Source organism: Zalophus californianus, chromosome 10 (assembly GCF_009762305.2).
Source record: "Zalophus californianus isolate mZalCal1 chromosome 10, mZalCal1.pri.v2, whole genome shotgun sequence".
NCBI lineage: Eukaryota > Metazoa > Chordata > Mammalia > Carnivora > Otariidae > Zalophus > Zalophus californianus.
The window spans coordinates 58966892-58993825 of record NC_045604.1 but is presented as its reverse complement, the minus strand read 5'-3'; the positions used below and the strand labels follow the sequence as shown (position 1 = coordinate 58993825).

Below are 26934 nucleotides of genomic sequence, written 5' to 3'. Positions count from 1 at the left end.
CATCTGGGGACTCCAATTCCCTCCCTGAAGGAAGGAAAATAATGTGTGTCCCATCTTCCTCTTGGGCTTGTTGCGAGGATGAGATAAAACACGGTGTATGAACTTATTTTGTAAAATTAAGTCCTATGACAATCGTAACTTTTATTTTTGAGAACACTCAACCCATGGGTTGCCAATTGATATTTGAAGCAAAGGAAAGAAAAGCAGCTAATATTTGAGTTTTTTAAATGTTCAATGTTAACAGTGACCTAAGAGTTGTCAGTTAAAACAATTCTATCTTTACCTGTTAAATTCAGCACCCTGGGCGTGAACTATCCTATGCTATTTGCAGGACTAATTGACGTAAACTCTTAGCAGCAATTTGGAACAAGTACTGACAGCTTTTGTCTCGCTAATTCCACTGCTGGGAATTGAAGGAAATAAACAGAGATATGGAATATGCTCTATGCATAAAGAGCTTTTTCTTAGAGCAGGGTGGAATTGGAAGTCACTTAAATGTACAAAAACTGGAGAAAGTGAAAACAGCCCTTAGCTTTTGTCTGTCCCGTGTCCCTTTAGTTAGCCTAACTTTTCCTTTTCTTTCGGAAGCCCTGCTTCAGAGTTCTCCTAGCTCCTGTGGTTCGGAGGGGCGAGGAGCTAAACCCCCAGTCGCAGGGAAGGATACGTGACCCAGCTCAGCCAATGAGGGCGGCCCGTTCCCGGGCACAGCGATTATTCCGGAATAGCTCTCTCGCCGGGAAAGATGGGCCCGCTTTGCTGTAAAGATTAAATTGGCTGCAATTAAAACCAACACAGTGGAAAGAGGAGCCAGGAGATGAAGACAGCTCTAAAGGAATATTTTAAGATCAATGAACTCCTCTTTTTGCTTAAACTACTTTGACTGGGCTTCCTGTCACTAGCAACTGAGCGCTAATACAGCCCATTATTGGGGAGCAGGAGGAGACGGATCTGATGAAATATTCTGCAGCCAGTCTAAGCCATCCTCAAGAGTGGTTTCTGGGAACATAACAAGCCTACGATTAAGTGAAAGAAGTGTAATACACGATCCATATACAGCCTGATCTTGATTCGATTGAAAAATTTCACCGGCACAAAAATTGGAAGCCAACACATCAAAACATTAGCAGCCATGCTGACTGGTGAGATTATGGATTGTTAAACTTTAAAAAATTATCCATACAGATACATATCTTACAATAAATACTAAGGAAAAAACTAAGAAAAAGATAAAAGTTTTGTTGGTTGATTTATACCTCCTTTGATTCCAAAAGGACTTAAGCTATAATGGTCTTCTCAGATGAATATTTTAGAGCATTTGGCTCTGACGTGAGTTTGGAATTCCTCTAAAAAATATTGACCTACCAGCTTTGCACAACAGTAGAATGCTAATTTTTTTCATTACTAAAACTGAAAACATGCCCCATGATAGGAAAGCAGGCTCTGCTCTTCCATTACTTTGTGACCTTCAGTCTGAATATCACTAAGAAGAGAAATGTGACATTAACAACCTCAGGTCCGGTTATTTATGCATTGATTTCATTGAAGCCTGCCTCATTTCACAAAGGATTTTTCTCCACCCCACTCCATGCCTCCAAGGAATCTGACCTGAACTAGAAGACAGAATAAAAACGCTAATTATTGGCAATGGCCTGGTAAAGACAAACAGCCTTGACCTGCTAAGCACAGACCCAAAGCCAATTAAATATCTGCCAAACACAGCCATCTGGGCTCAGTAGTTTCAGGCTCTCCCTTTCTATTTTTAATTTTCTTTTCTTGATCAGGGCCTGCCTTGTTCTCTGTGCCAAAGCCAGACACTCATCCCCTATCTGGGAAACGCTAAGGCTCCGACCGTCTTTTGCTACAGGTGGGCTACAAGGGGCTCTGAAGGAAATGACATGGAGGAAGCGGTAAATCCGTGGAAGCCTAGCAGCAGCAGCACAAGACCGGGCCTCTGGTTTTCCTCTTGCCCCTCCTGGGCTGCCTTTTCCCCAGTGTCATCTCATCAAGGCCATCCACCCCTAACCTGGCCCACCGTGTCATTCTTAGGGACTTGAGCAGCCCTGCGTACAAGACACCAGCATCTCCATAAGAAGTGGTCTACGGCGCTCTCTGGTGGCCAGCCAGAACATAACAGAGACATAATCTCATTCGACTGTTAACGAATCCCCAGCACCTGCTATGAAAAAGTAGGTGACTTTCCAAATGATAACTGGATCCTACCTGAATATACATATGTTTTGATATGGTATCAAATGATGAAGATAAAACTCACAATCAGTGAGTAAAGGGAGAAAAACAGATACACACCCTCAATCTCATTTTTTCACAAGGTACCTCGGCACCCCGGGCCCTAAAGGAAGCCAGCCAGTGGTTGATTTAACAGCATGCTAAAATAAAAATGCAAAAGGGTTTCGACAGCGCGCAATGAAAGTGTAATAAATATTAACATCTATGTTTAAGAAAATAAATCCAACACATTTCATGAAAATAATGCTTTTAATTATTTTGAGTGGAAAACCTATTTTACCAAATTCAATATAAATTGTGTTTCTTAGAAGGCAGCTCTTTGCTGGATTTTAGGTAAGTTCATTTTGTAACTTTAAAACATAACTCGTATTCATCTTCCTTTCTTAGCCATTTAAGGATTCAGCAGCTTGGTTCCTGACACCCCTCTTTACGAGGGATCTTCCACCATCTCCTGAAATCATGTATATAGATAGTAAAACGAAACCTTTCTTCTTTTCTGAAGAAATGCGATTTTTTTTAATGCCACCTTTTCCCTCATGACCCAACTTAGGTAGTAACAGCATGGGAGCCATTAAAGACTTAAGAGTAGCTGAGGCCACTGCTGAGAGCAGCATTATTTAGAAAGCTAGAGAGTGGCTGGGGGCAGCGGGTTTGGAGCAGGGCTTATGCTGGTCTATGTCCGGTAAACTTTACTCACGAAAGAACACCAGAAACGACTTACACAAAATTCCCTGCATCCTTTTTTGTTTTGCAAGTCCATTTGGGGGCAAAACATAAAATAAAATAATGTGTACATGTATGTCGGTGTGTGTTTTGAGTGCAGGACACAGATTATACAGTGTTCTGTCCACTTTGATGGGGAAATCAAATTCAGGAAAGGTTTATGAACTTCTTCTGTTCCAGGTAATCATCACTTTAGATTTGGGAAAAGTGAAAAAAAAAAAAAAAGTCCTTTATAAGAAATAGTTTTGCCCTACGTTGGATCAACAACTACCCGAGACCGTCAGGCACGAACGGACCACGCGGAGGAAGTGCCATGAGCATCTCACCAGGGTCTGGCACGACCATGCATGTGCGGGTGCGCGGGCACATAGGCCAGCCCCGCTGCCGGGCTCGGGCAGCTCAGGCAGGTCGGGCACAGGCGCGGGGACCGAGACCCTCCCCCAGCACGGTGGCTTCCAGGAGGTAAGGACCCATGTTCTTACATCTAAATCTGGCTCCTCTTCAAGGAGCACCGCTGGAAAACTATTTGGAACAGATGGAGCAAAACTTCTTGCTCATAATGAAAGATATCCCTCTATGAAAATGGCTTCAAATTTGGAGGGAAAAAAAATTCTAGCAACCAAATCTTCCAAGAAATCCAGGAATAGTGCGACTCTATTTTGTAAACAAGCAAGCAAGCAAAGCCAACAAGCCGATCTGGGAAATGTTCTACAGAGAAATATTAAGCCCTTCGGGCCTGCATGAGCCATCCTAAGCAGCCTCCAGGGTGGTGTTAAAGATGCCATATTCTGCTTCACCTAGAGAGGGGAAAAGAGAGGAAGAAGAATTATTTCATTAAACGGAGTTGACAAATCTTATAAGGTCATCATTCTAGGGAATGATTCAAGCAGCTCCTGATCCAGAAGTTTAGGATTTTGAATGAATTTCAGCCACTTGAGAGTACTGAAGAATTGCCTGAGTTTGTGCACATTCCTGAATTCTGGTAGCAACAGGTTTAGGGTCCGGCCTTGGAGACTTCATTTTAGCCAGCACCCCTCCCCTGTGAGTATGATGCCCACACGCTCTGGTAGAGTCCTCTGGGACGCAGAGCTGATGAACAGCGCAATTTGTCTGAAATGGACAATAGTCAGATGAGTTCTGAAAGGTCAGCTTTAAGATTGCCTCTCCCTAGGATTCCGGTGTCCTGCCTCAGAAGGGGTCACACCCTGGTCTAGACTTTGGTCCTCCTCTCAGAAGGACAGGGAAATGCTCCCTCTTATCTCTGAGCTGCAGAAAAGGCTCACGAGTCTGCATAATAAAACGGGAACCTCAAATTTATCTAGTTTACTCACTTATTCAACATGGACACTTATAGGCAAGCACATTTCTGTTATTAAAGCAAGTATTGCCCTTGGGCATGTCATTTATACAAAAATAACTGTATTTCAGAGATTGTCACATCTTGTAAAAGTAAACTTTAACCTTGCATTGTGGGCCTGTCATCTTACTGGCCATCCTCCTGGATAATTCATTGCCAGGTCATAATGTTGTAATTGTTGCCTCCGTATTCCTATAAAGTAAGGTGGCTTTGTCAGTCCAGAAGAGAATCACTGGCCTCACTCTTCTCCTGTGTGCTCAGAAGCAAAAGAAACACCATGACTGCTGGGTTCCTCATTCAAACAAAGAAGCTGAGAACCTTTGTCTCAAATTATCAGCCTGACAAGTAGCCAGTATTTACTAAGCACCTGCTCTGAGCCATGCGCTGTCCTAGGCCCTGTTTGGGATTAAACAAACGAATAAATAAATAAAACCTGAGCTTTGCTGTGAAGAACTTTACAATGGTGATGGGAACTCAATAGTTCAGTGTGGAACTATGTGGAATGCAGAAAGGCTGAGAATATAAGCCCCCAAGTGAGCTACGGTCTACAGGCCTAACTTAGCCTCATCACCCATGATCATGTCTTGCGGGGAGAATTCAATGTGTAAGGCAGTCGGCACGGCACTGAGCCAGCAGCAAACGCTCACCTCCCACTGGAGGTGGCCTGGAGGACGGCAGCTAGGCCACCGACCTTGTCCCCAGGGAAAAGCCCAGACTTCTGTATCCCTTCATTGGAACCCTGACCTAATTTCAAAGGATCTGATCACACCCTTCTTTCCTGTCCTTTTCCCATCTTCAGGCTATTTTCTTCTTCGTTCTCTCCTGGGTGCCCTCAGGTGTCAACCTCCCCCCACCCCAAGTGTCCACTTCCTGGTGGGTGCCCTACAGCACCCCCAGCACTCACAGCACTGGGGCTGATGGGCACAGGGCCACGCGCGCAGACTCAGATGTGGACCATTCACGGTCTAGAAGCACCCAAGTCTCATTCTCATGGGGAAAGGCCATCACAGGTCAGCCAGGGCCCCAGAGCATCGCCTTAGTTCAAGCCTGTAGACAGAGCTCGGGGGCTTGTGAACTTGGATGGAAAATAGACGTTTTCGTTTTCATTAAGCTCTAACTAAAATTTATCATTTCCTTCAATGATGAATGTGCAACAAACCCAAGTGGTGATAGCGTATCTGTGACTGTCACCAACAGAAATAAAGAAATCACAGATACTCTCACATCACGTTAGAGTTGTTGAAAATGCCGTAAAATATCCAGTGCTCACTACTCAGAAAGTAATGTTATAGACTCACTATTAAATCTTATTTAATGTGTTCATTAAAAAGCCAACATATTATTACACCATACATTTAAAAAATATTTTTTATAAATGTATTTCAATAGAGTTGTTTCCGTTGTATTTCCTATGTATTTTATACACCTAAAACTACTATTCTGAAGGAGAGTCATAGGCTTTACCAGCTTGCTAAAAGGGTCGGTTCATGGTACATGAAACGGTTAAGACCCCCCTTGCTTTAAAAGATCAAGGACTGCTAATCAAAGTTGCAGTATTAGAAAGAAGAAAGATGTGTAAATACTTACTGATGAAATGTGACATTATAATATTCTTCAGGTGTCACTATTTTTGGTCCACCAAAGTAGTCCAGGACCCAGATGTTAGTTATGTTCAACTTGGCAAAGAACCAATTATGGCTGGACGGCCAGGTTTTCATCTCAGGATGCCGGACAAATAGGGAATGCTTGGCAAAGCCCATTTCCGTTTGGTTCACCTGAAGGGCATATGTGACGTAAATGACTCCTAGCAACCACACCCTGTGTTCTCGCCTGCTAAGGATGTGGGGTTCTAGCATTCTACAAATCCTGAAGGGTCTATTTAGTTACAAACCCTGATCTTAAGCTTAAGGAATCAAGAGGAAATGAAGGAAGCATGCAGAAAAGCGGAAAACATCCGAGAATTCAGATGCTGGTGGTACAGATACGGACGTGGGAAACCATCCCGAGTACTGACTTCCATTGCCCGACAGGCATTCCGAGCTATCAGAGTAACCGGCACAGGGCATATGATAACATGCTAGGATGCTCACGCCGTGTCACATCGGCACACGTATCCCGGAACAAGCATGTGTTCAACACGGAGATGCAAATCCACAGAGGATAAAGGTCTCGGGAAGAAGCACAGTGGAACTCAAGAGCATTTGCCGCCCCTCCCCCCTTCTCCTGCTGGTGAAATGCAGCCACAGAGATGCGTCCACACAGAACTTCCAGACCATTAATCAGACTTGTCTGAGGTAATCATGATGGACAAGGTCAAGAAGCACATCCGCTGGCAAGGCCATCGGATCAGTGCTCGGACACCTTGCCCTCTGCCTTGCAGCGCTCACCCCACTGTCTAAATTCATGTCTGGTATTTAGTAACAGGCACCCCTCTTTCAGCTTCTGTGGTCTGCTCTCTGCCCTAAGCCACTGTTAAAATATGGAGACAAGGAGCCCACACAGGGGAAACACTGTGCAGTGCACAACATGGCCAACGGCAGAGGGTTTTGGTTGAACAGATGTTCCTTACAGAGGAGCTGAGCAGCTGTTACATCTATTCAGCTTCAAAAACTCGTTCATTTTCCGCATAAATATCTTATCAAACACCTATACGAAGTCAACCAATTTAAGCCTTTTGTTTTCATGAAAGTACAGATTAGAATGTATTCTCACTCTGTATCTCAATCATAAATCATTTTCATTTTATTCTTAAGATATCTCTTCTTGGGGCACCTGGGTGGCTCAGTCAGTTAAGCGTCTGCCTTTGGCTCAGGCCATAATCTCAGGGTCCTGGGATCGAGTCCCGCAGCAGGCTCTCTGCTCAGAGGGGAACCTGCTTCTCCCTGTCCCTCTGCCTGCCACTCCCCCTGCTTGTGCTCTCTCTCTCCCAAATAAATAAAATCTTAAAAAAAAAAAAACAAGGTATCTTTTCTTTCATTGCTAAGAGCTGATGCTCTTCTAAAACCTGTCTCTGTTCTGGTTAACTACTCACCTTGGTAACAGTTCCTGACAGTATTATGTGAGCACAGAGTGGACTTTGGGGATCAAATCCCTGCTTCCTGCAGAAGTTAGTCTGTGCCAAAGACATGGTCAGCGTAGCATGTGGATTCTCCTGTAGAGAGAAAATAAAGATCCTCACGCGTGAGATACTGTCTCTGGAGAGGTAATAAACCTCATAAGTCACATACACACTGTCCCTAGAGCTGAGCGTTCTTCCAGGAAACAATGAATTGTAAAATACCACCTACCACTTGAGAAAATTACTAGTTGAGTAGAGTTTGATCTTGACCTTTCCTCTGGAAAAGCAGGGGCTAAGTTCCCATATTTAAGATTAACTGATTCACTCTTTTTTCTTAAACTCTTAATCTGTTTCATATTCACCAGAGAAATTACTATTATAGTATTGCCCAAATACAAGGCTGGTCTAGAGCCTTCACCGAAAGATCTAAAGGGTTAGACTCTAATATGGAACTAGTGTGCAAAAATACACAGTTGTTCACCTAGCTAATCGTACAATTTAAGCAAGAAAGTTGCTGAATCATGTTTTTTGGTTATCTTATGCTAGCAGAAATTGTCTTGTGATCTCAAAATTGGAGAAGTTGTTCATTCCTGTTTTAGCAATAAGAGAAGAATGCTTAGACTCAACAAGTGAAGCAAGCAAAATTCTTCCTTCTTATTCAGAAATCAGCTTCATGAAAGGCACTGTTGAGAGATCACAGCAAAATTCACATGTTGCATTTAGTGCTTTAAACTTCAAGTGGCTTGTGTGGAAAATTCTGCCATCTCATGGTGACCTATCAAAACAATGAGTATAAAGAGAGCTCCTTGAAATCATTTAGACAAACACTCACTGTCTGTACACTCTTAGACAAGAGGCCAGAGGAGACAAAAAGGGGGGAGGGGTTCTCCTTTCTCTGTGACTTTATAATCCGGTTGAAAAGTCAGACATTAAATAATGCAAGATGACACAGAAGAGATCAGAAGACAGTATATAACTAATTGTCAAGTGGATGGTACAGTGAAGAGTATTTGAAGTTTAGTATAAGGAGATGTCAACATAGCCTGGAGTAATATGGACACTATAGAGAGCCTTATAAAATATTCAAAATCAGGACAGAAGTGGGATGATGTATTAAAGGTAATGGGAATTCCAAAAACAGAACTAGGGAGACGTGGCACATGATTTTGAGTTATGAGAAACCCAATCTGCTTGAAAGAGAGGTTTTGTGGTGTGTGGCGGGGGGGATGTGGGAGAGATGGCAGGGGGTGGGGGAGTGAGGGTGGCTCAACGCCAAGCTAAGGAGTCACGACTGTGCTCTGCAGGCTGGAGTCTGTGCTTTCCAAGAACCACCTGCATGGAGAACTTGTTAAAATGCTGGTTTCTGGGCTCCGTTCCCAGCCCTGGTATTTGTACTTCAACAAACATCCCAAGTGAATCTTATGCAGCTCTAGGCAGCCAGATGCTGTTAAAGGTTTTTGGGCAGAGGGCAATGCTGTGTGGTATTTTGTTCCTGGAAATATGGCGAGTAGGGTGACAGGGGGAAGACAGAGGTCAGAAGGAGGAGGTAGAAACCAACCTGACTGGTTAACTGGCGGAATCAAAGTCAGACTAATTCTGCCGTGGCCACACCTTTTCACTGCCATCACAGAAACCTGAAATCCAGGAGAGGCTCCTTACTCCGTCTCTCTAGACAGGTCAAAGACCTGGGCTGGAGTTCTACCTGGCAGCCGTTAGTGGCTCGGCACAGGGGAGTCCCTTCTGAGTCTTAGTTTTCCTCCTTCCTACAAAGCAGATGACCATTATCAGCGAGACTTTAAATATAATTATGGATAGCAGTGGTTCTCAATCCCCCTCGCTCATTAGAAGCATCAGGGAGGGATTGGGGAGTTGTGTGTTTTTGGTTTTTTTTTTTTTTTTTTAATAAAATGTGTTTTCAATAAAATACCCAGGTACCGTATTTTTAAAAGTCTTCCCAGATGACTGTGTTTGTAGCCAGGGTTGAGCATCGCTGACTGAGTAGAATGAGCTTGCTTTGGGCAAATACCTGAGAATGGGGTGGGCTGGGAATAAGGAAGGGGTGAACGGAGGTGTGTGTATCTTAAAAAGAGCAGCGGTTTCTGTTTTTTATTCAGAGAATTCAGGTCTCCAGGGGCACAGATCTTCCAAGAAACTAAAAACTTAGATTTGTGGGGCGCCTGGGTGGCTCAGTTGTTATGTGTCTGCCTTCAGCTCAGGTCATGATCCCAAGTGTCCTGGAATCGAGCCCCGCATCGGGCTCCCTGCTCCGTGGGAAGCCTGCTTCTCCCTCTTCCACTCCCCCTGCTTGTGTTCCCTCTCTCACTGTGTCTCTGTCAAATAAATAAAGAAAATCCTAAAAAAAAAAAAAAACAACTTAGATTTGTAATTGAAATCTCAATTTTCGAATGTTGGTAACTACCCTAGCCCCTCCCTCCCCACCCACAAGGAATACAATCCAGGACCCTCTGTGGGTGGCTGAAACCTTATATAGACTATGCTTTTCCTATACACACACACACTTGTGATAACGTTTAATTTATAAATCCGTCATAGGAAGAGATTGGCAACAATAACTAGTAATAAAATAGGACAATTATAACAATATACTGTAATAAAAGTTAGGTGAATATGCTCACTCTCTCTCAAAATATCTTATTGTCCCGTACTCACTCATCTAATGATAATGCTGAGAGATGATCAAATGCCTAGGGAACGAGGTGAAGGGGGGGTAGGCTTTGTGACCTGGTGCTAGGCTACTATTATCTGACAATATCTCAGAAGGAGAATCATGTGCTTCTGAAATACAGTTGACTTCAGGTAGATGAAACCACAAAGTGAAACCACGGAAGGGGGTGGGGGGGCGGGAGACTACTGTAATTCAAATTTATTATAAAACCAAACAGACCTCTGTGTGGGCCAAAGAAAACTGGTCTGTGGGACATATTCAGGTCATGTGCCGCCATCCTGTGACCTGTATTTTGAAGGCAGACGGACCTGCCATAGTTGGGCTACTGGCTTTGGGCAAGTCACTCAACCTAAGCTTCAAGTTCTTCATCCGCAGCCCATTCCCGGACTCTGTATGGCTCTAGCCCCCTCACGCTGTAGAGTTGTGACACCACTTGGGACAGCACGGATCCACCAGAGGGTTCTAAGCCCGGCCCTGCCACAAAAGCCGGGCAAAGGGTGACCACATAGACCTCACATCAGTTCTGCTTCTTAACCAGGGAAGGTAATGTGCACCGGGGGCCTCAACCCTGCCTTAATCACTCACAATGTAGTGTATTAGCCTCTTGCTGCTGAAAGGAAAATTCTTAATTCAGAAGGAAGGGTACGCCCTGTAAGACTTTTAACAGCGCCACGGTGTGCCCCAGGACGACTCACGGGTGTGAAGTCGTCCCCGCCCCCCCCCCCCCCCCCCGCAGGTGCTGCCAGAGAATTCACCCCAGCTGCGGGTGGGCGAGAAATTCCTGCATTTAGTTGCCCAACAGTTGGAATGCTGCAAAGCCAGCGCGGGAGGTAAGAGGCAGGGCTCAGGGCCGCGCGCAAATTCTTCCCCCGAGCTGCCCCGCCCTCCTTCCCCGGCAGAATTTCGGCGACAGTCCAAGGCTGGCCCTGCGGCCTCCGGCTCACCTGCAGGTTGCCCACCGACTGCTGCAGCGGGCTCAGGTAGAAGTAGGGCACGCCGCTGCCCGCGCCCGGGGGCCCGTCGCTGAGCGACAGGACGTCGGCAAACGCCCAGCCGCGCACCGCCTGGTCAGTGGACAGGGTGGCCAGTGCGCCCCAGTCGCAGACGTGCGTCACGAAGCGGGCCACGCGCGCCGCGTCCTCGCGGGGCGGCAGCGGTGGCACCAGCGCGGCGGCGGCCCAGTCCCCGTGATCCCGGCCACCCCGGCCCCGCGCCGGCGCCACCAGCAGCGCCACCAGCGCGGGCGCCAGCAGGGAGGCGAGCAGCGCGCGCGCGGACGCGCGGGATCGGCTGGCCATGACTGTGACTCCAGAGAGAGTCCGCGGCCCCGCTACCGACTGGGGTCGAGGGTTAGCCCGGCGCTCCCGGCCCCGCCCACCGCGGCGCGGGCTGGTCACGCCCCCTCGGGGGGCCAATCGGAGTCCGGGGGGCGGAGGGGGCGGGGCAACTTACTGGGGCCCGACTTGTTTATCCACCTCCCTGCAGTCACCCAGCCGCTTTTTTTATTTATTTATTTTTAATATTTTATTTATTTGAGAGAGAGAGCGAGAGTGCATGGGGGAAGAGCAGAGGGAGAGGAAGAAGCCAATTCCCCGCTAAGCGGAGATACTGGGGTCGGGCTCCATCCCAGCACCCCAAGATCATGACCTCAGCCGAAATCAGACGCTTACCCGGCTGAGCCCCAGGCGCCCTTCCCCGTGGAGATCTTTCAGGACGGTGAAATTGTCCTAAATGTGAAGTTTGCTTTGTTTGGCAGATGGGAAAACGGAGGCTTAGAGAAATTAGGAAACTTGCCTGTGTCATCCTGTTTGGAGAAGACTGGCGTGTTCACACGCACACCTTTTTAAAATACCTTTGGATACGGATAGTTGGCGTGTGAAAGAAATGCTGCAATTTCTGTATATGCTCCCCTTTTCTGTTTGCTTCACTATCCGCACCAAAGAGCATCAGGGGTCTCGGTGGTAAAGGAGAGAAGCCCCAAAGTTTAAGACTTTATAAGCTGCTCCTGGGCCAGGAGTCTCTTACCCAGAGACACTAAGGGACTGCTAGTCTACCCTCAGTATTCCATGCACAAATTTGAACTTACTGAAACCAGTTTGGGACCTGTTAAGTCATCGGAGGAGTCCGTGGTTTCACACATTTCTCATCCTTAGTGACCCTCTCACACCGTGTAAATAGCATTTCTTTTCGCTCCTGCTTAGAATCTTCTTCCAGGAGGAGCATTTTGGGCACTGTTCCCTGTGCCCCACATGCTCTTCCCTCAGCTGTGGGCATGGCTACCTCACTCCCATCCGGACCCATTCTTTCAGGTGTAACTTCTCATTATAATATTACCGGAATTGGTAAATGACCTCAGACCACCTGACCTACATTCTTTTTTTATGTTATGTTAATCACCATATATCACATCATTAGTTTTTGATGTAGTGTTCCATGATTCATTGTTTGCGTATAACACTCAGTGCTGCATGCAGAACGTGCCCTCTTTAATACCCATCACCAGGCGAACCCATCCCCCCATGCCCCTCTTATACCTGTAAGCTCTGGTCACATCTCCTTTAAGAGAATCTTACTCTTTTTGGCCGAGCCTCATATCCCCACATTAATTGTTATAAATGCTGAGTGGTGGTGCTAGGGCAGGCGTTTGTCAGCTTTGAAAATCCGGCTCTGGCAGCTACCTGGCCCTCTGTGGCTGAGTTCAATAGAGATGAAGTAATTTCACTCAGCTGCTGTGGGTCAATCATGTGAGCAGGTGCAGGCAACAGGTGTGTGAGCCAAAGTGCTGCCTCTGCTTTCTGTCTCAAACTCAGCAATATTCAGCCGAGAAGATTCTCAGGCTACTTGGTGAGAACTTGTGTACAGAAAGAAAACTATTTACTCTGAATAGGTGTTTTCAGTTCCCTCTGGTAGCCAAAGGATGTTACACTCCTTGCTTTCACATTCAGGTAAGAGGAGTGTGAGCAACCCTTATTCGAAGTTGGTTTCCTTTTTAACAACTGAATTTGGAGGAGCTTCAAGCTAGGTGGAAAACTAAAGAGGGAGAAATTTGAGAGGAGGAAAATCAGGTTTATAATTTTCAAAAGAAATACAAATAATTTGAGTAACTGCCTTAACCTGTTAAGGAAAGAGTGTACATAATTTCACATTTGGAGTTCTAATCTCAGCCCTGCCACCGTCAAGCCTTGGACCATAGGACTTCCATTTCTCCTTGTTGGGGCTCAGTTTTCTCACCTGAAATGAGAAGTTAGATTAGATGATATCTGACACCTCTGTTGGCTCTATAATCTATTAACATGCAAAATATGGGCCTTTAGTAAGTTTCACAATGACGCTTTTTGCAAGAGGACAAAAAATATCTTTTGTTTATTGCTATACCACCTGTTGCTGGCATACAAAATAACAATAGGTCCTGGTGTAGCTCCATTGCAAAACAGGTGCCTGGAAGTTGGCTCCATGCACTTGAGCTTGAGAATGAGGTCTACAAACCCCCTCCTCGGTGTCTGTCTTTGCACTCACTATTCCCTGTGCCCTGCATGCTCTTCCTCAACTATGGGCATGGCTACCTCACTGTCATCCGGATCTCCACTCAGGTGCACTCCCCAGAGGTGTCTCCTTGACCACTGTTTCTGAGAGGCCTTCTTCACTTACTCTCCAGTGGGCAACACTGTTCATTTCTTTCATAGCAATTATCACACTCTGTAGGAACTGTATTTATTTATATAGTTACTTGTTTAATGGTCTCCCCTGCTAGAACCCAAACTCCAGGGGAGCAGGAATGTTGTTTATCTTATCCACCCCTGTATTCCCAACCCACAGAGTAGGCACTCAATAAATATTTACTGAATGGCTGCCTGACTGAATTAATAATATCCGTTGGAATTCTTTGTACATAAAGCCTTCTAAAATCAACAGCAGGAAGTGAGGTTGACTAAATGGAGATGCTCGAGAGTAACATCAGGTGCTTCATCTCTTAATTAGCAAACCCTCCTCATGGGAGTATTGGGGAAAACCCTTAGCTAGGAGGAGCTGGATCCACCATCCAGATCATGCTGGTCTCATCTGGACTTTCTGTCTTTATTTGAACAGGCTGAGCTGCTCTCCATCCCCCACGGGCCCACCAGGAATTAGTTCTCTTCTCTGGGTTTGACCCTGGTCAGGAACCCCCACTGCGTGTTCCCCCTCTCACACAGTGCTGCCCTGGTCATGTGTCTGGGTCCCTACCCTAGTGCTGCGTGGATGACTCCTCCAGGGGCCAAGGGAATACGGAGGAAGGAGCCCAGGAAGGCTTCATATCAGAGGTAATTCTTGAGGTGAAACTTGAAGGATGAATAGAAGCTTGGCAGACGATGAGAAAGTTGGGGGAGAGGAGGAAAGGGAGAGTTCTACACTGAGGAGGTAGAACGTACGCAGGCAAGACATTGTGTGTTGGGAAAAGCAGTCGTAAGATGAAGGGAGTGTGAAGAACCAACGGTGGGCGATGGGCATATTGGTGCCAGGGACTGGAGTCACCTCCACACTCTGCTGGGACCAGGTCCACAGCTAAGCTCACTCACTGGTAGGATGCAGTCCCTGGTGCGTTCTGGATTGAGGGCCTCGGTTTCTTGCTGGCTGCTGGTTGCAAGCCTCCCCCCACTCCTTGCCCCATGGCCTCTCCATAGGGCAGCTCACATCCCAGCAGCCGGTTTGAAGCAAGTGGTTGAGCGAGAGAGAGAAAGAGAGAGAGCCAGCAAGATGGAAGCCAGAGTCTTTCTATGACTTCGCTAGACTCTCAGAGCGACACCCTATCACTGGAGGGGAGGGGACTGACACAGAACGTGAGTGGGCCGGAGAAGCACACAGGGTTGTTGCAGTCACATGACGGTGGTGTTCAGTTACGAATACAGCCAGGATGACCTCAGAAAAGCATCCGCAACATGCGTTCATCCTCTAGCCCCACTCTGTACCCTCCCCCGGTCTCATGCCTTAGTCTAGAAATGGAACATTGCGGAAAGGGGAAGGAGAGACTAAAATACCCTCAACCACATACACTGAAAGTGCCTATGGTGGCACTAATGTTTGGCCACTGTGGAGCCCCCGCCCTGACGGCGCCTGGCACAGATCTGCAGCATCTGGCTCCACGGCGTCCCCAGAAGTGGTTCGACTAAGGGCTCCGACAACAGAGGAAGGGCCCTCATGCCTCTGTGGGTAGTGGTGGCCTCAGCAGCGGAGGGTGAGCTCATTTGTGAGCCCCTATGAGACTCCTCGGTGATGGGAAGGCTTGGAGGAGATGCAGGTCCCGCCGTCATGAGTGGAGGTGAGGACCTCCTCCAGCGTGTTATTGTTAACGTGACCCAGGCATGGGTGTCTACCGGACAAACAGAAGCTACTTCTATAGGTGAAGCTGTCATCGGACAAAAGGGAAAACCATGAGCTAGCTAGCTAGAGACGATGTTTGAGGTGAACGAGAAGCTGGCTTTGGTCAAGGTCTTCAAGCGCAACCACTGGACTGAATCCCTGTGTTGCTTCTCTACATCCTCCAAGAGTCTTAGGCTCGGTGGCAAGATCTTCACTTATCAAGAAAATGGATGAGTGGCGTGGAGAGGTGTGGGGAAGGTAGGGAAGGTGGGGCTATTAATCGTTTTTCCCAAAAGGAAGAAGGAAAATGAGAGCTAAGTAGTGACAGACAGAGTTGAATTGTCAGGACATTACGTGGCTCATACAGGAGGTACTTGAGGTTTTCGCACGCATCATTACTAAACCAGTGTTTGATAAATATTTCTATTTTTAATGTAAGGGGCATTTGCACCATAGAAAAAGCTATATTTATTAGGTCATGTCTTTTATTTTGAACAATCACAGGTTTTGAGATTGGCAGGGATGATTTGATTTTGGAGGTTAAATTGTGACAGAAGGTACTGTTAGTAACTGGGCGACTACTAGAACACCAGCTACAGTAACTAGAATGAATTACAAGTCCTTTAAAGCCTTCGCCTTATAGAGATGCCTGGGTGGCTCAGTTGGTTAACCATCTGACTCTTGATTTCAGCTCAGGTCTTGATCTCAGGGTGGTAAAATCGAGCCCTGTGTTGGGCTCTGCACTGAGTGTGGAGCCTGCTGAATATTCTCTCTCTCCCTGTCCCTCTGCCCCTACCTCCCACCACTCATGCGTGTGTGCACCCTCTCTCTCTCTCTCTCAAAAAAAAAGGTAAATAATAAAAAAAAAAGAAAATGTAAAGCCTTTGCCTTATAGATGCCATTAAGGATGTGTGAAAAATCATAGACCAGAACACACTATAAAAAAACAATTCTCAGGCACCTGGCTGGCTCAGTCGACAGAACTTGTGACTCTTGATCTCAGGGTTAGAAGTTTGAGTCCCACAGTGGTAGAGATTACTTTAAAAACACAACAACAACAACAACACAATTCTCATGCTCCTTAAGTAATTATAATCAGAGCATATTATTTCTTTCCTCACAGCCCGCACTGGCTAGTTGTTACACTGAATGTCCGTCATCCTTTGCGTGCCTGCAAGCCCTACCTGGGCTGCTCCCTGCAGACCTCCCAAAGCACAGCTCCTCTGCTCACCCCCCACGCCAGCCACATGTCTCCTCGTCATTCCCCAACACCTCAGACCTTGCCTCCTCAGGGCCCTTCCACCTGTCTTCCTAACTCCAGGAGCTCACTTCTCTGAGCTCCTCGAGAGCCAGCTCCTTCTCAGCCTCCTCAACCCTTAAGGATAACTTCATGAAGAGAGATTCTCCCTGGCCCCCCCTTCCAGAGCAGTCACTTGCAGTCACTCTGGCTCTGTGACCCGGCTTTATTTTCTTCCTAGCACTCACCATAGCGAATAATTATGTTTGTCCACCCCCTTCGCTAAAAATGGAAACTCCGGGTGCCTGGGTGGCTCAGTTGGTTAAGTGACTGCCTTCGGCTCAGGTCATGATCCTGGAGTCCCGGGATCGAGTCCCACATCGGGCTCCCTGCTCAGCAGGGAGTCTGCTTCTCCCTCTGACCCTCTTCCCTCTCGTGCTCTCTATGTCTCATTCTCTCTCTCTCAAATAAATAAATAAAATCTTAAAAATAAATAAATAAATAAATAAATAATAAAAAATAAAAATGGAAACTCCGTGAGAAGAGGACTAACTTAGTCTGTCCCGGCTGCTGTAACAAAATATTGCAGCCTGGGTGGCTCAAAACCAACAGAAGTTTATTGCTCACAGTTCTGGAGCCTGGATGTCCAAGATGAGGGTGCCAGGATGGTCGGGTAAGGGCCTTCCTCTGGGTCAAAGACTTATGGTATCCTCATGTGGTGCAAGGGACAAGGGTGCTCTGGGGATCTCTTTTATAAAAGCACGAATCCTGACCTAATCACCTCCCAAATGCCCTGCCTTCTAACACCATCACTTCAGGTGTTAGGATTCCAAGATGTGAATTTGGGGGGGGGGGGACATAAATATTCAGACCATAGCAAGGACCTTATCTGTGTTGTTCAGTTCCGAATCCCCCTGGGCACAGACAATGCCTGGTCTATAGCAGGTGCTCAGGCATCGATGGCTGGATGAATGAATAAATGGGTGATTAAATCATGGGCAATATTTAAAATATTGTTAGCTGGGTATACGTCTGTAGTGTGTACAGCTTAGAGTACGATTTAAGATCACATCTTAGACAGTATGGTACTGGCACAAAAACAGACACATAGATCAATGGAACAGAATAGAGAGCCCAGAAATGGACCTTCAACTCTATTGTCAACTAATTTTGACAAAGCAGGAAAGAATGTCCAATGGAAAAAGAACAGTCTCTTCAACAAATGGTGTTGGGAAAATTGGACAGCCATATGCAGAAGAATGAAACTGGACCATTTCCTTACACCACACACAAAAATAGACTCCAAATGGTTGAAAGACCTAAATGTGAGACAGGAGTCCATCAAAATCCTAAAGGAGAACACAGGCGGCAACCTCTTTGACCTCAGCCGCAGCAACTTCTTCCTAGAAACATCACCAAAGGCAAGGGAAGCAAGGGCAAAAATAAACTATTGGGATTTCATCAAGATGAAAAGCTTTTGCACAGCAAAAGAAACAGTCCACAAAACCAAAAGACAACCGACAGAATGGGGGAAGATATTTGCAAATGACATATCAGATAAAGGGCTAGTATCCAAAATCTATAAAGAACTTATCAAACTCAACACCCAAAGAACAAATGATCCAATCAAGAAATGGGCAGAAGACATGAACAGACAGGTTTCCAAAGAAGACATCCAAATGGCCAACAGACACATGAAAAAGTGCTCAACATCGCTCAGCATCAGGGAAATCCAAATCAAAACCTCCATGAGATACCACCTCACACCCGTCAGAATGGCTAAAATTAACAAGTCAGGAAACGACAGATGTTGGCGGGGATGCGGAGAAAGGGGTACCCTCCTACACTGTTGGTGGGAATACAAGCTGGTGCAGCCTCTCTGGAAAATAGTATGGAGGTTCCTCAAAAAGTTGAAAGTAGAGCTCCCATACGATCCAGCAACTGCACTACTGGGTATTTACCCCAAAGATACAAATGTAGGGATCCAAAGGGGTACATTCACCCCAATGTTTATAGCAGCCATGTCCACAATAGCCGAACTGTGGAAAGAGCCAAGATATCCATCGACAGATGAATGGATAAAGAAGATGTGGTATATATACACAATGGAATATTATGCAGCCATCAAAAGGAATGAGATCTTGCCATTTGCAACAATGTGGATGGAACTGGAGGGTGTTATGCTGAGTGAAATAAGTCAATCAGAGAAAGACATGTATCATATGACCTCACTGATATGAGGAATTCTTAATGTCAGCAAACAAACTGAGGGTTGCTGGAGTGGTGGGGGGTGGGAGGGACGGGGTGGCTGGGTGATAGACATTGGGGAGGGTATGTGCTATGGGGAGCGCTGTGAATTGTGCAAGACTGTTGAATCACAGATCTGTACCTCTGAAACAAATAATGCAATATATGTTAAGAAAAAAAAAGAAGAAGAAGATAGCAGGAGGGGAAGAATGAAGGGGATTAAGTCGGAGGGGGAGACAAACCATGAGAGACTATGGACTCTGAAAAACAAACCGAGGGTTCTAGAGGGGAGGGTGGTGGGGGGATGGGTTAGCCTGGTGGTGGGTATTATAGAGGGCACATTCTGCATGGAGCACTGTGTGTTATGCACAAACAATGAATCATGGAACACTACATCAAAAACTAATGATATAATGTATGGTGATTAACATAACAATAAAAAATTTTAAAGAAAAAAACCCACATCCTAATGCCTATCACAGGAACACACAACATCCATCTTTGTGTCCATCTGTCCTCCCACCCTTAACGTGAAAAGCCCAAGAATTCTGGACACTCTTCAGGCTATGGAGCTGATCCTGTTACTATTGCCTTGTGCAAAAATAAATAATTTAACTACTGGGAAAGCAGAGCCCCCTATGGACGGTCTGCATTCAGAGCTTTGGTCTGAGCTGTCGAGGACCGTAGGCCGTCTATTGCAAACGGGCAGCCAGGGGCAGGAGTGCAGGTGTGGCTGGAACATGCCCTCTCCCCATAGTTTCTCAGGGTGCAGGGATGAGAGGATGCCTTCTCCCACGGTGTTGCTCCAAACTGTGATCACTCTGCACACCTGTGGGTCTGAGCTCCCATAGTGACAGTTCCTTAGTTCCATAACCCTCTCAGTATGATCCACGTGGCAAATATTTACTAAGCTCCATGTGCCCAGCACTCTTCTAAACACTTCCCTGGACTATCTCATTTAATCTCCACATGTGTTGATATACAATACAGGTCCTCAAAGCTCATATCCTATTTCCAAAATCCAAAAAGCTCTGAAAACAGCAAGTTTTTGTAAGTCATTTGGCAGCAAACCTTAACCTGGGGGAGGTTTCTTAGTTTGTGTCCACTCCGCTTCCTATGCACGTGCTTGTGTTTCACTATAAAATTCCAAATGTTGTGGAAGAGAAGCAACTAGAGCACCAAAAGCATAAGCCTTTATTCTAGAACGCCAGGCCTGAGAGGCCCCTAACGGAGTGTTCTGCCTTGGGGAAGGAGGGAGGGACTGTGTAACAGGGAGTTAGCAGGAGGATCAGTCCTTCGCACCTGGGAACAGGTGGTTAAACGTGGGTCTTGGAGGGGGGAGGAATTCTTCCTGCTCATCTGCAGCCAGGATGGAAGAATTTGGATTTCATCGGGAGGGGTGAGGAGGAGCAGTCGGGGGCTGAGGTCTGGAAGGACCCGCTGAGGAGGACGAGGAGCGAGAGGGCTTCCGTGGACATTCTCAGTCCTTCAGGGGCTCTCACAGGGTATTTGCTGAGGGGGGACTGTGGCAGACCCTGCTCTGAGGCGTTGTATAATACAAAATACAGACACTTAGAGGCCCCTTGTTACCATTCTCAGATCTGAAAAACTGAATTCTGGGACACACCTGCCCCCAGATTTCTCGGTTGAGGGTTTCTTTTTATCAGCCGCATTTTATAGCGGAGGAAACTGAGGGCCGTAGGGGTTAAGGACCCCATCCAAGGCCTAGCATTTCGTGTGCAGACCACAGACAACCCATTTTCTGCAAGTCATTCCCAGGTACCAGAGTAGCTGATTGGAAGGGGTGTCGGGACAGCCTCAGTTAGGTGCTGTTCCCAGAGCTGCTGTCCCTGAGGACCTGACATCCTTGTCTGGGCTGGAGACAGAGGCCCCGCCTCTCGTCCCGAGGTCCGGGATGACCAGGGAGAAAGTCCGCTCTGCCGTTTCCATGGTCCTTGCGTCTCCGAGGGTTGAGTAGGAAGCCTGTGATTATTTTCCTCTTCACTTTATTTTCTCCCTGTCAGACTTTCTTGACCCCTGTGACATAAATGAGAAATATATATTTGGTTTCTGCCCCAAGTTCCTGGCACAGACCTTCTAAAACCCTTGTAAGTTCCTGAGTGATGAGGGCATCTTTTGTTATAATATTTGATTGTAGACCGGACTCCACCCACTGACCTCTGGAGAGGGGAGTCGGGCAGGAGATGGAGTTAATGACCCAAGGCCAATGATGTAATCAATGAGGCCTATGTGATGAAACCTCCGTAAAAACCCTAAACTGGGTTTGGAGAGCTTCCAGGATGGTAGAAGCATCCATAAGCTAGAAGCACCCAAAACCCCATGGGGACAGAAGTGTGTGTGCTTGTGACCCTCCTGGACCTCACTCTATGTACCTTTCACCTGGTTATTCATCTCTATCCTTTATTATATCATTTTTTAAGATTTTATTTATTTATTTGAGAAAGAGAGAGCGCAAACAGGTGGAGGAGCAGAGGGAGAGGGAGAAAGACTCTCCACAGAGCAGGGAGCCCAACGTGGGGCTTGATCCCAGGACCCTGGAATCATGACCTGAGCCAAAGGCAGACACTTAACTGACTGAGCCACCCAGGCATCCCTATATCTTTTATAATAAACCAGTAAACCTAAGTATTTCCTTTAGTTCTGTGAGCTGCAATAGCAAATTATTGAGCTTGAGGAGAGGGTCATGGTAACCACTGACTTGTAGCCACATTGGAGAGAAGTGTGGGTATCCTGGGGAAGACCCACTACTTGTGATTAGTGTCTGAAGTGGGGGGCAACCTTATGGGACGGAGCCCCTAACTTGTGGGGCCTACACTAACTCTGCAGAGTTGGTGTCAGGATTGAATTGCAGGATGCCCAGTCGGGGCCTGGAGAGTTGGAGAATTGGTTGATGTGGGAAAACCCCCCACACACTTGCAATCAGAAGTGTTGTGAGTGCTCTAGAGCAAGATGGCGGAGGAGTAGGAGACCTGGATTTCGTCTGGTCTCAGGAATTCAGCTGAATAGGGATCAAACCATTCTGAACACCTATGAACTCAACAGGAGATCGAAGAGGAGATTAGCAACAACTCTCTGAACAGAGAAGTGACCACTTACTGGAAGGTAGGACGTGCGGAGAAGTGAATCCAGGGCGATATTCGGGAGGATAGACGGTGGGGGAGGGGGCCTCCGTCAGCCACTTCTGGCAAGTGCTAGAGCCGCGGAGCACAAAATCAGAACTTTTAGAAGTCGGCTCCGCTGAGGGACGTCGCTCCAGTGGCTAAGCGGGGGGGTGGAACCCTCCCGGGACAGTGTGGTCTCAGGACCCTCGGGGTCACAGAAAGACCGGGGGGTGCCTGAGTGCAGCAGAGCTCCCAGGTATCGGAGCGGGGAAGCCGGCTGCAGAGACGGAGCCGAGGCGCGGGCTCTCAGCTCGGGGTGGCCATAAACTGTGATCCGCGGCCCAGTCGGGCCACTGCTTCTCCAGCAGGGACCCAACAAGCGGCAGAGCCGGAGAGACTCTCCTTTCTCCCCCGGGAGGAGCGGCGCGGAAGCGCACTGCAGGGATCTGCTGGGTTTGGAGACTCCACACGGGGTCGGGTGCCAGACATAGAAAACGCTCGATCACAGGCCGGGTGAGCACGGAGTGTGGCCGGAGACCGGGGACACAGGAGTGACTGACTGCTTTTCTCTCGGGGCGCACTGAGGAGCGGGGCCCCGAGTTCTCAGCTCCTCCAGGCAGAGAGTGGGAGGCCATCATTTTCACCCTGGTCCTCCAAAGCTGTACCGAGAGCTTGCAGGGAACAAAAGCTCCTGAGAGCAAACCCGAGCCCGCTTGCTTAGCCAGGACCGACAAGGGCGGGGCAATTCTGCCTCCGGCAAAGACCTTTGGAAACCACGGCAACAGGCCCTTCCCCCAGAAGATCAGCACAAACAGCCAGCAAGCCAAGGCCAAGTTTACCGATCAAGGAGAACGGGAGAACTCCAGCGCTAGGGGAATACTGCACATAGAATTCATGGCTTTTTTACCATAATTCATTAGTTTTTCAAGTTAATTTTTTAACTGTTTTTTTTTTTTTAATTTTTCTTTTTCCCTTTTTCAAACAACATCTTATCAATCCCTTTTTTAAAAAAACATTTTTTATTTTTCATTTTTAGAGTCATATTTTTATCCCTTCATAGTAGTTACCCTTATTTTTGGCATATATATATATATATATATATATATATATATATATATATATATAAGTTGTCCTCTCTTTAAAATTTTGAGATACAATTTCTTCTAACAGATCAAAATATACCCTAAATCACTAGTGTATGGCTTTGTTCTATTCTTCTGCCTGATCACATTCTCTCCCTTTTTTTTTCTTTTTTCTTTTTCCTTTTAAATCTTCTTCTTTCTTTTTAAAAACAACTTCTTATCTTATCAATTCCTTTTATAAAATCTTTTATAATTTTCATCTTTACAGTCATCTGCCATCCCTTCATTGTATCAACCCTTATTTTGTACATATATAAGTCTTTCTTCCTTTAAAATTTTAGCAGGCACTTTCTTCTAACAGACCAAAATATGCCCAAAAGCTAGTGTGTGGCACTGATCTATGCACTAGCCTGATCATATTTGACCATATGCTGTTTTTTGTTTTGTTTTGTTCTGTTTTTGTTTTTATCTTTTCCTTTTTCCTTTTTTTTTTTTTTCTCTTCTTTCTCTCCCTTTCTTGTCCCCTGGTTTCAGGTCTTTTCTGATTTGTATAGAGTATATTTGCTGGAGACAGTGTTAACCTGTTAGCATTCTGTTCTCTCATTCATCTGTTCTCCTCTGGACAAAATGACAAGATGAAAAAAATCACCTCAGCAAAAAGAACAAGAGGTAGTACCGTCTGCCAGGACCTACTCAATACTGACATTAGTACAATGTTGGACCTAGAGTTCAGAATCATGACTTTAAAGATACTAGCTGGGCTTGAAAAAAGTGTGGAAGTTATTAGAGAAACCCTTTCTGGAGAAATAAAAGAACTAAAATCTAACCAAGTCAAAATCAAAAAGGCTATTAATGAGGTGCAATCAAAAATGGGGGCACTAACTGTTAGGATAAATGAGGCAGAAGAAAGAATCAGCGATATAGAAGACCAAATGATGGAAAATAGAGAAGCTGAGAAAAAGAGAGATAAACAACTACAGGATCACGAGGGCAGAATTCGAGAGATAAGCGATACGATAAGACGAAACAACATTAGAATAATTGGGATCCCAGAAGAAGAAGAGAGAGAGGGGCAGAAGGTATATTGGAGCAAATTATAGCAGAGAACTTCCCTAATGTGGGGAAGGAAACAGGCATCAAAATCCAGGAGGCACAGAGAACCCCTCTCAAAATCAATAAAAATAGGTCAACACCCCAACATCTAATAGTAAAACTTACGAGTCTCAGAGACAAAAAGAAAATCCTGAAAGCAGCTCGGGAGAAGAGATCTGTAACCTACAATGGTAGAAACATTAGATTGGCAACAGACCTATCCACAGAGACCTGGAAGGCCAGAAAGGACTGGCATGATATCTTCAGAGCACTAAATGAGAAAAATATGCAGCCAAGATACTATATCCAGCTAGGCTATCATTGAAAATAGAAGGAGAGATAAAAAGCTTCCAGGACAAACATAAACTAAAGGAATTTGCAAACACAAAACCAGCCCTACAAGAAATATTGAAAGAAGTCCTCTACGCAAAAAGAGAGCCTAAAAGCAGCAGAGATCAGAAAGGAGCACAGACAATATACAGTAACAGTCACCTTACAGGCAATACAATGGCACTAAATTCATACCTTTCAATAGTTTCCCTGAATGTAAATGGGCTAAATGCCCCAATCAAAAGACACAGGCTATCAGATTGGATTCAAAAACAAGACCCATAGATATGCTGTCTGCAAGAGACTCATTTTAGACCCACAGACACCCCCAGATTGAAAGTGAGGGGGTGGAAAACCACTTACCATGCTAATGGACACCAAAAGAAAGCTGGGGTGGCAATCCTTATATCAGACAAATTAGACTTTAAAACAAAGACTGTAATAAGAGATGAAGAAGGACACTATATCCTACTTAAAGGGTCTATCCAACAGGAAGATCTAACAATTGTAAATATCTATGCCCCTAACATGGGAGCAGCCAATTATATAAGGCAATTAATAACAAAAGCAAAGAAACACATTGACAACAATACAATAATAGTGGGGGACTTTAACATGCCCCCTAACTGAAATGGACAGATCATCTAAGCAAAAGATCAACAAGGAAATAAAGACTTTAAATGAAACACTGGACCAAATGGACTTTACAGACATATTCAGAACATTCCATCCCAAAGCAACGGAATACACATTCTTCTCTAGTGCCCATGGAACATTCTCCAGAATTGATCACATCCTAGGTCACAAATCAGGTCTCAACCGGTACCAAAAGATTGGGATTATTCCCTGCATATTTTCAGACCACAATGCTTTGAAACTAGAACTCAATCACAAGAGGAAAGTCGGAAAGAACTCAAATACATGGAGGCTAAAGAGCATCCTATAAAGAATGAATGGGTCAACCAGGAAATTAAAGAAGAATTAAAAAAAATTCATGGAAACCAATGAAAATGAAAACACAACTCTTCAAAATCTTTGGGATACAGAAAGGCAGTCCTGAGAGGAAAGTATATAGCAATACAAGCCTTTCTCAAGAAACAAGAAAGGTCTCAAATACACAACCTAACCCTACACCTAAAGGAGCTAGAGAAAAAACAGCAAATAAAGCCTAAACCCAGCAGGAGAAGAGAAATCATAAGGATCAGAGCAGAAATCAATGAACTAGAAACCAAAAGAACAGTAGAACAGATCAACGAAACTAGGAGCTGGTTCTTTGAAAGAATTCACAGATTGATAAACCCCTGGCCAGACTTATCAAAAAGAAAAGAGAAAGGACCCAAATCAACAAAATCATGAATGAAAGAGGAGAGATCACAACCAACACCAAAGAAATACAAACAATTACAAGAACATATTATGAGCAACTCTATGCCAGCAAATTAGATAACCTGGAAGAAATGGGTGCATTCCTAGAGATGTATCAACTACCAAAATTGAACCAGGAAGAAATAGAAAACCTGAACAGACCTATAACCACTAAGGAGATTGAAGCAGTCATCAAAAATCTCCCAAGAAACAAAAGCCCGGGGCCAGATGGCTTCCCAGGGGAATTCTATCAGACATTTAAAGAAGAATTAATACCCTATTCTCCTGAAACTGTTCCAAAAAATAGAAATGGAAGGAAAACTTCCAAACTCATTTTATGAGGCCAGCATTACCTTGATCCCCAAACCAGACAAAGACCCCATCAAAAAGGAGACTTACAGACCAATATCCTTGATGAACATGGATGCAAAAATTCTCACCAAAATACTAGCCAATAGGATCCAACAGTACATTAAAAGGATTATTTACCATGACCAAGTGGGATTTATCCCTGGGCTGCAAGGCTGGTTCAACATCCGCAAATCAATCAACGTGATGCAATACATTAACAAAAGAAAGAACAAGAATCATATGATCCTCTCTCAATAGATGCAGAAAAAGCATTTGACAAAGTACAGCATCCTTTCTTGATCAAAACTCTTCAGAGTATGGGGATAGAGGGTACATACCTCAATATCATAAAAGCCATCTATGAAAAACCTACAGCGAATATCATTCTCAATGGGGAAAAGCTGAGAGCTTTTCCCCTAAGGTCAGGAACGCGGCAGGGATGTCCACTCTCACCACTGCTATTCAACATAGAATTAGAAGTCCTAGCCACAGCGATCAGACAACAAAAAGAAATCAAAGGCGTCCAAATCGGCAAAGAGGAAGTCAAACTCTCACTGTTTGCAGATGATATGATACTTTATGTGGAAAACCCAAAAGACTCCACCCCAAAACTGCTAGAACTCATACAGGAATTCAGTCAAGTAGCAGGATATAAAATCAATGCACAGAAATCAGTGGCATTCCTGTACACCAACAACAAGAC

General features: G+C 45.5%; 1 protein-coding gene across 1 annotated transcript; it reads right to left on the bottom strand.

Annotated features, from left to right (window-relative positions):
• Positions 1-2477: 2477 nt before the first annotated feature.
• Positions 2478-11418, bottom strand: CREG1 (cellular repressor of E1A stimulated genes 1). Its single transcript, XM_027613585.2, has 4 exons — positions 11016-11418; positions 7359-7478; positions 5915-6102; positions 2478-3767 (listed from the first exon to the last, which is right to left on the bottom strand). The coding sequence occupies exons 1-4, from the start codon at positions 11367-11369 to the stop codon at positions 3764-3766; spliced, it is 666 nt and encodes a 221-aa protein (XP_027469386.1). The 5' UTR covers positions 11370-11418; the 3' UTR covers positions 2478-3763.
• Between the last annotated feature and the right edge of the window lie 15516 nt (positions 11419-26934).

Bases quoted from the DNA above. Each gene is read 5' to 3' on its own strand.
- CREG1 (XM_027613585.2), bottom strand. From the start codon at position 11,369: ATGGCCAGCCGATCCCGCGCGTCCGCGCGCGCGCTGCTCGCCTCCCTG. The intron at 7,479-11,015 runs GTGAGCCGGAGG...TTCTCTCTACAG, and splicing joins AGTCGGTGGGCAACCTGCAG to GAGAATCCACATGCTACGCT. The intron at 6,103-7,358 runs GTGAGTAGTTAA...TATGCCCTTCAG, and splicing joins TGTCAGGAACTGTTACCAAG to GTGAACCAAACGGAAATGGG.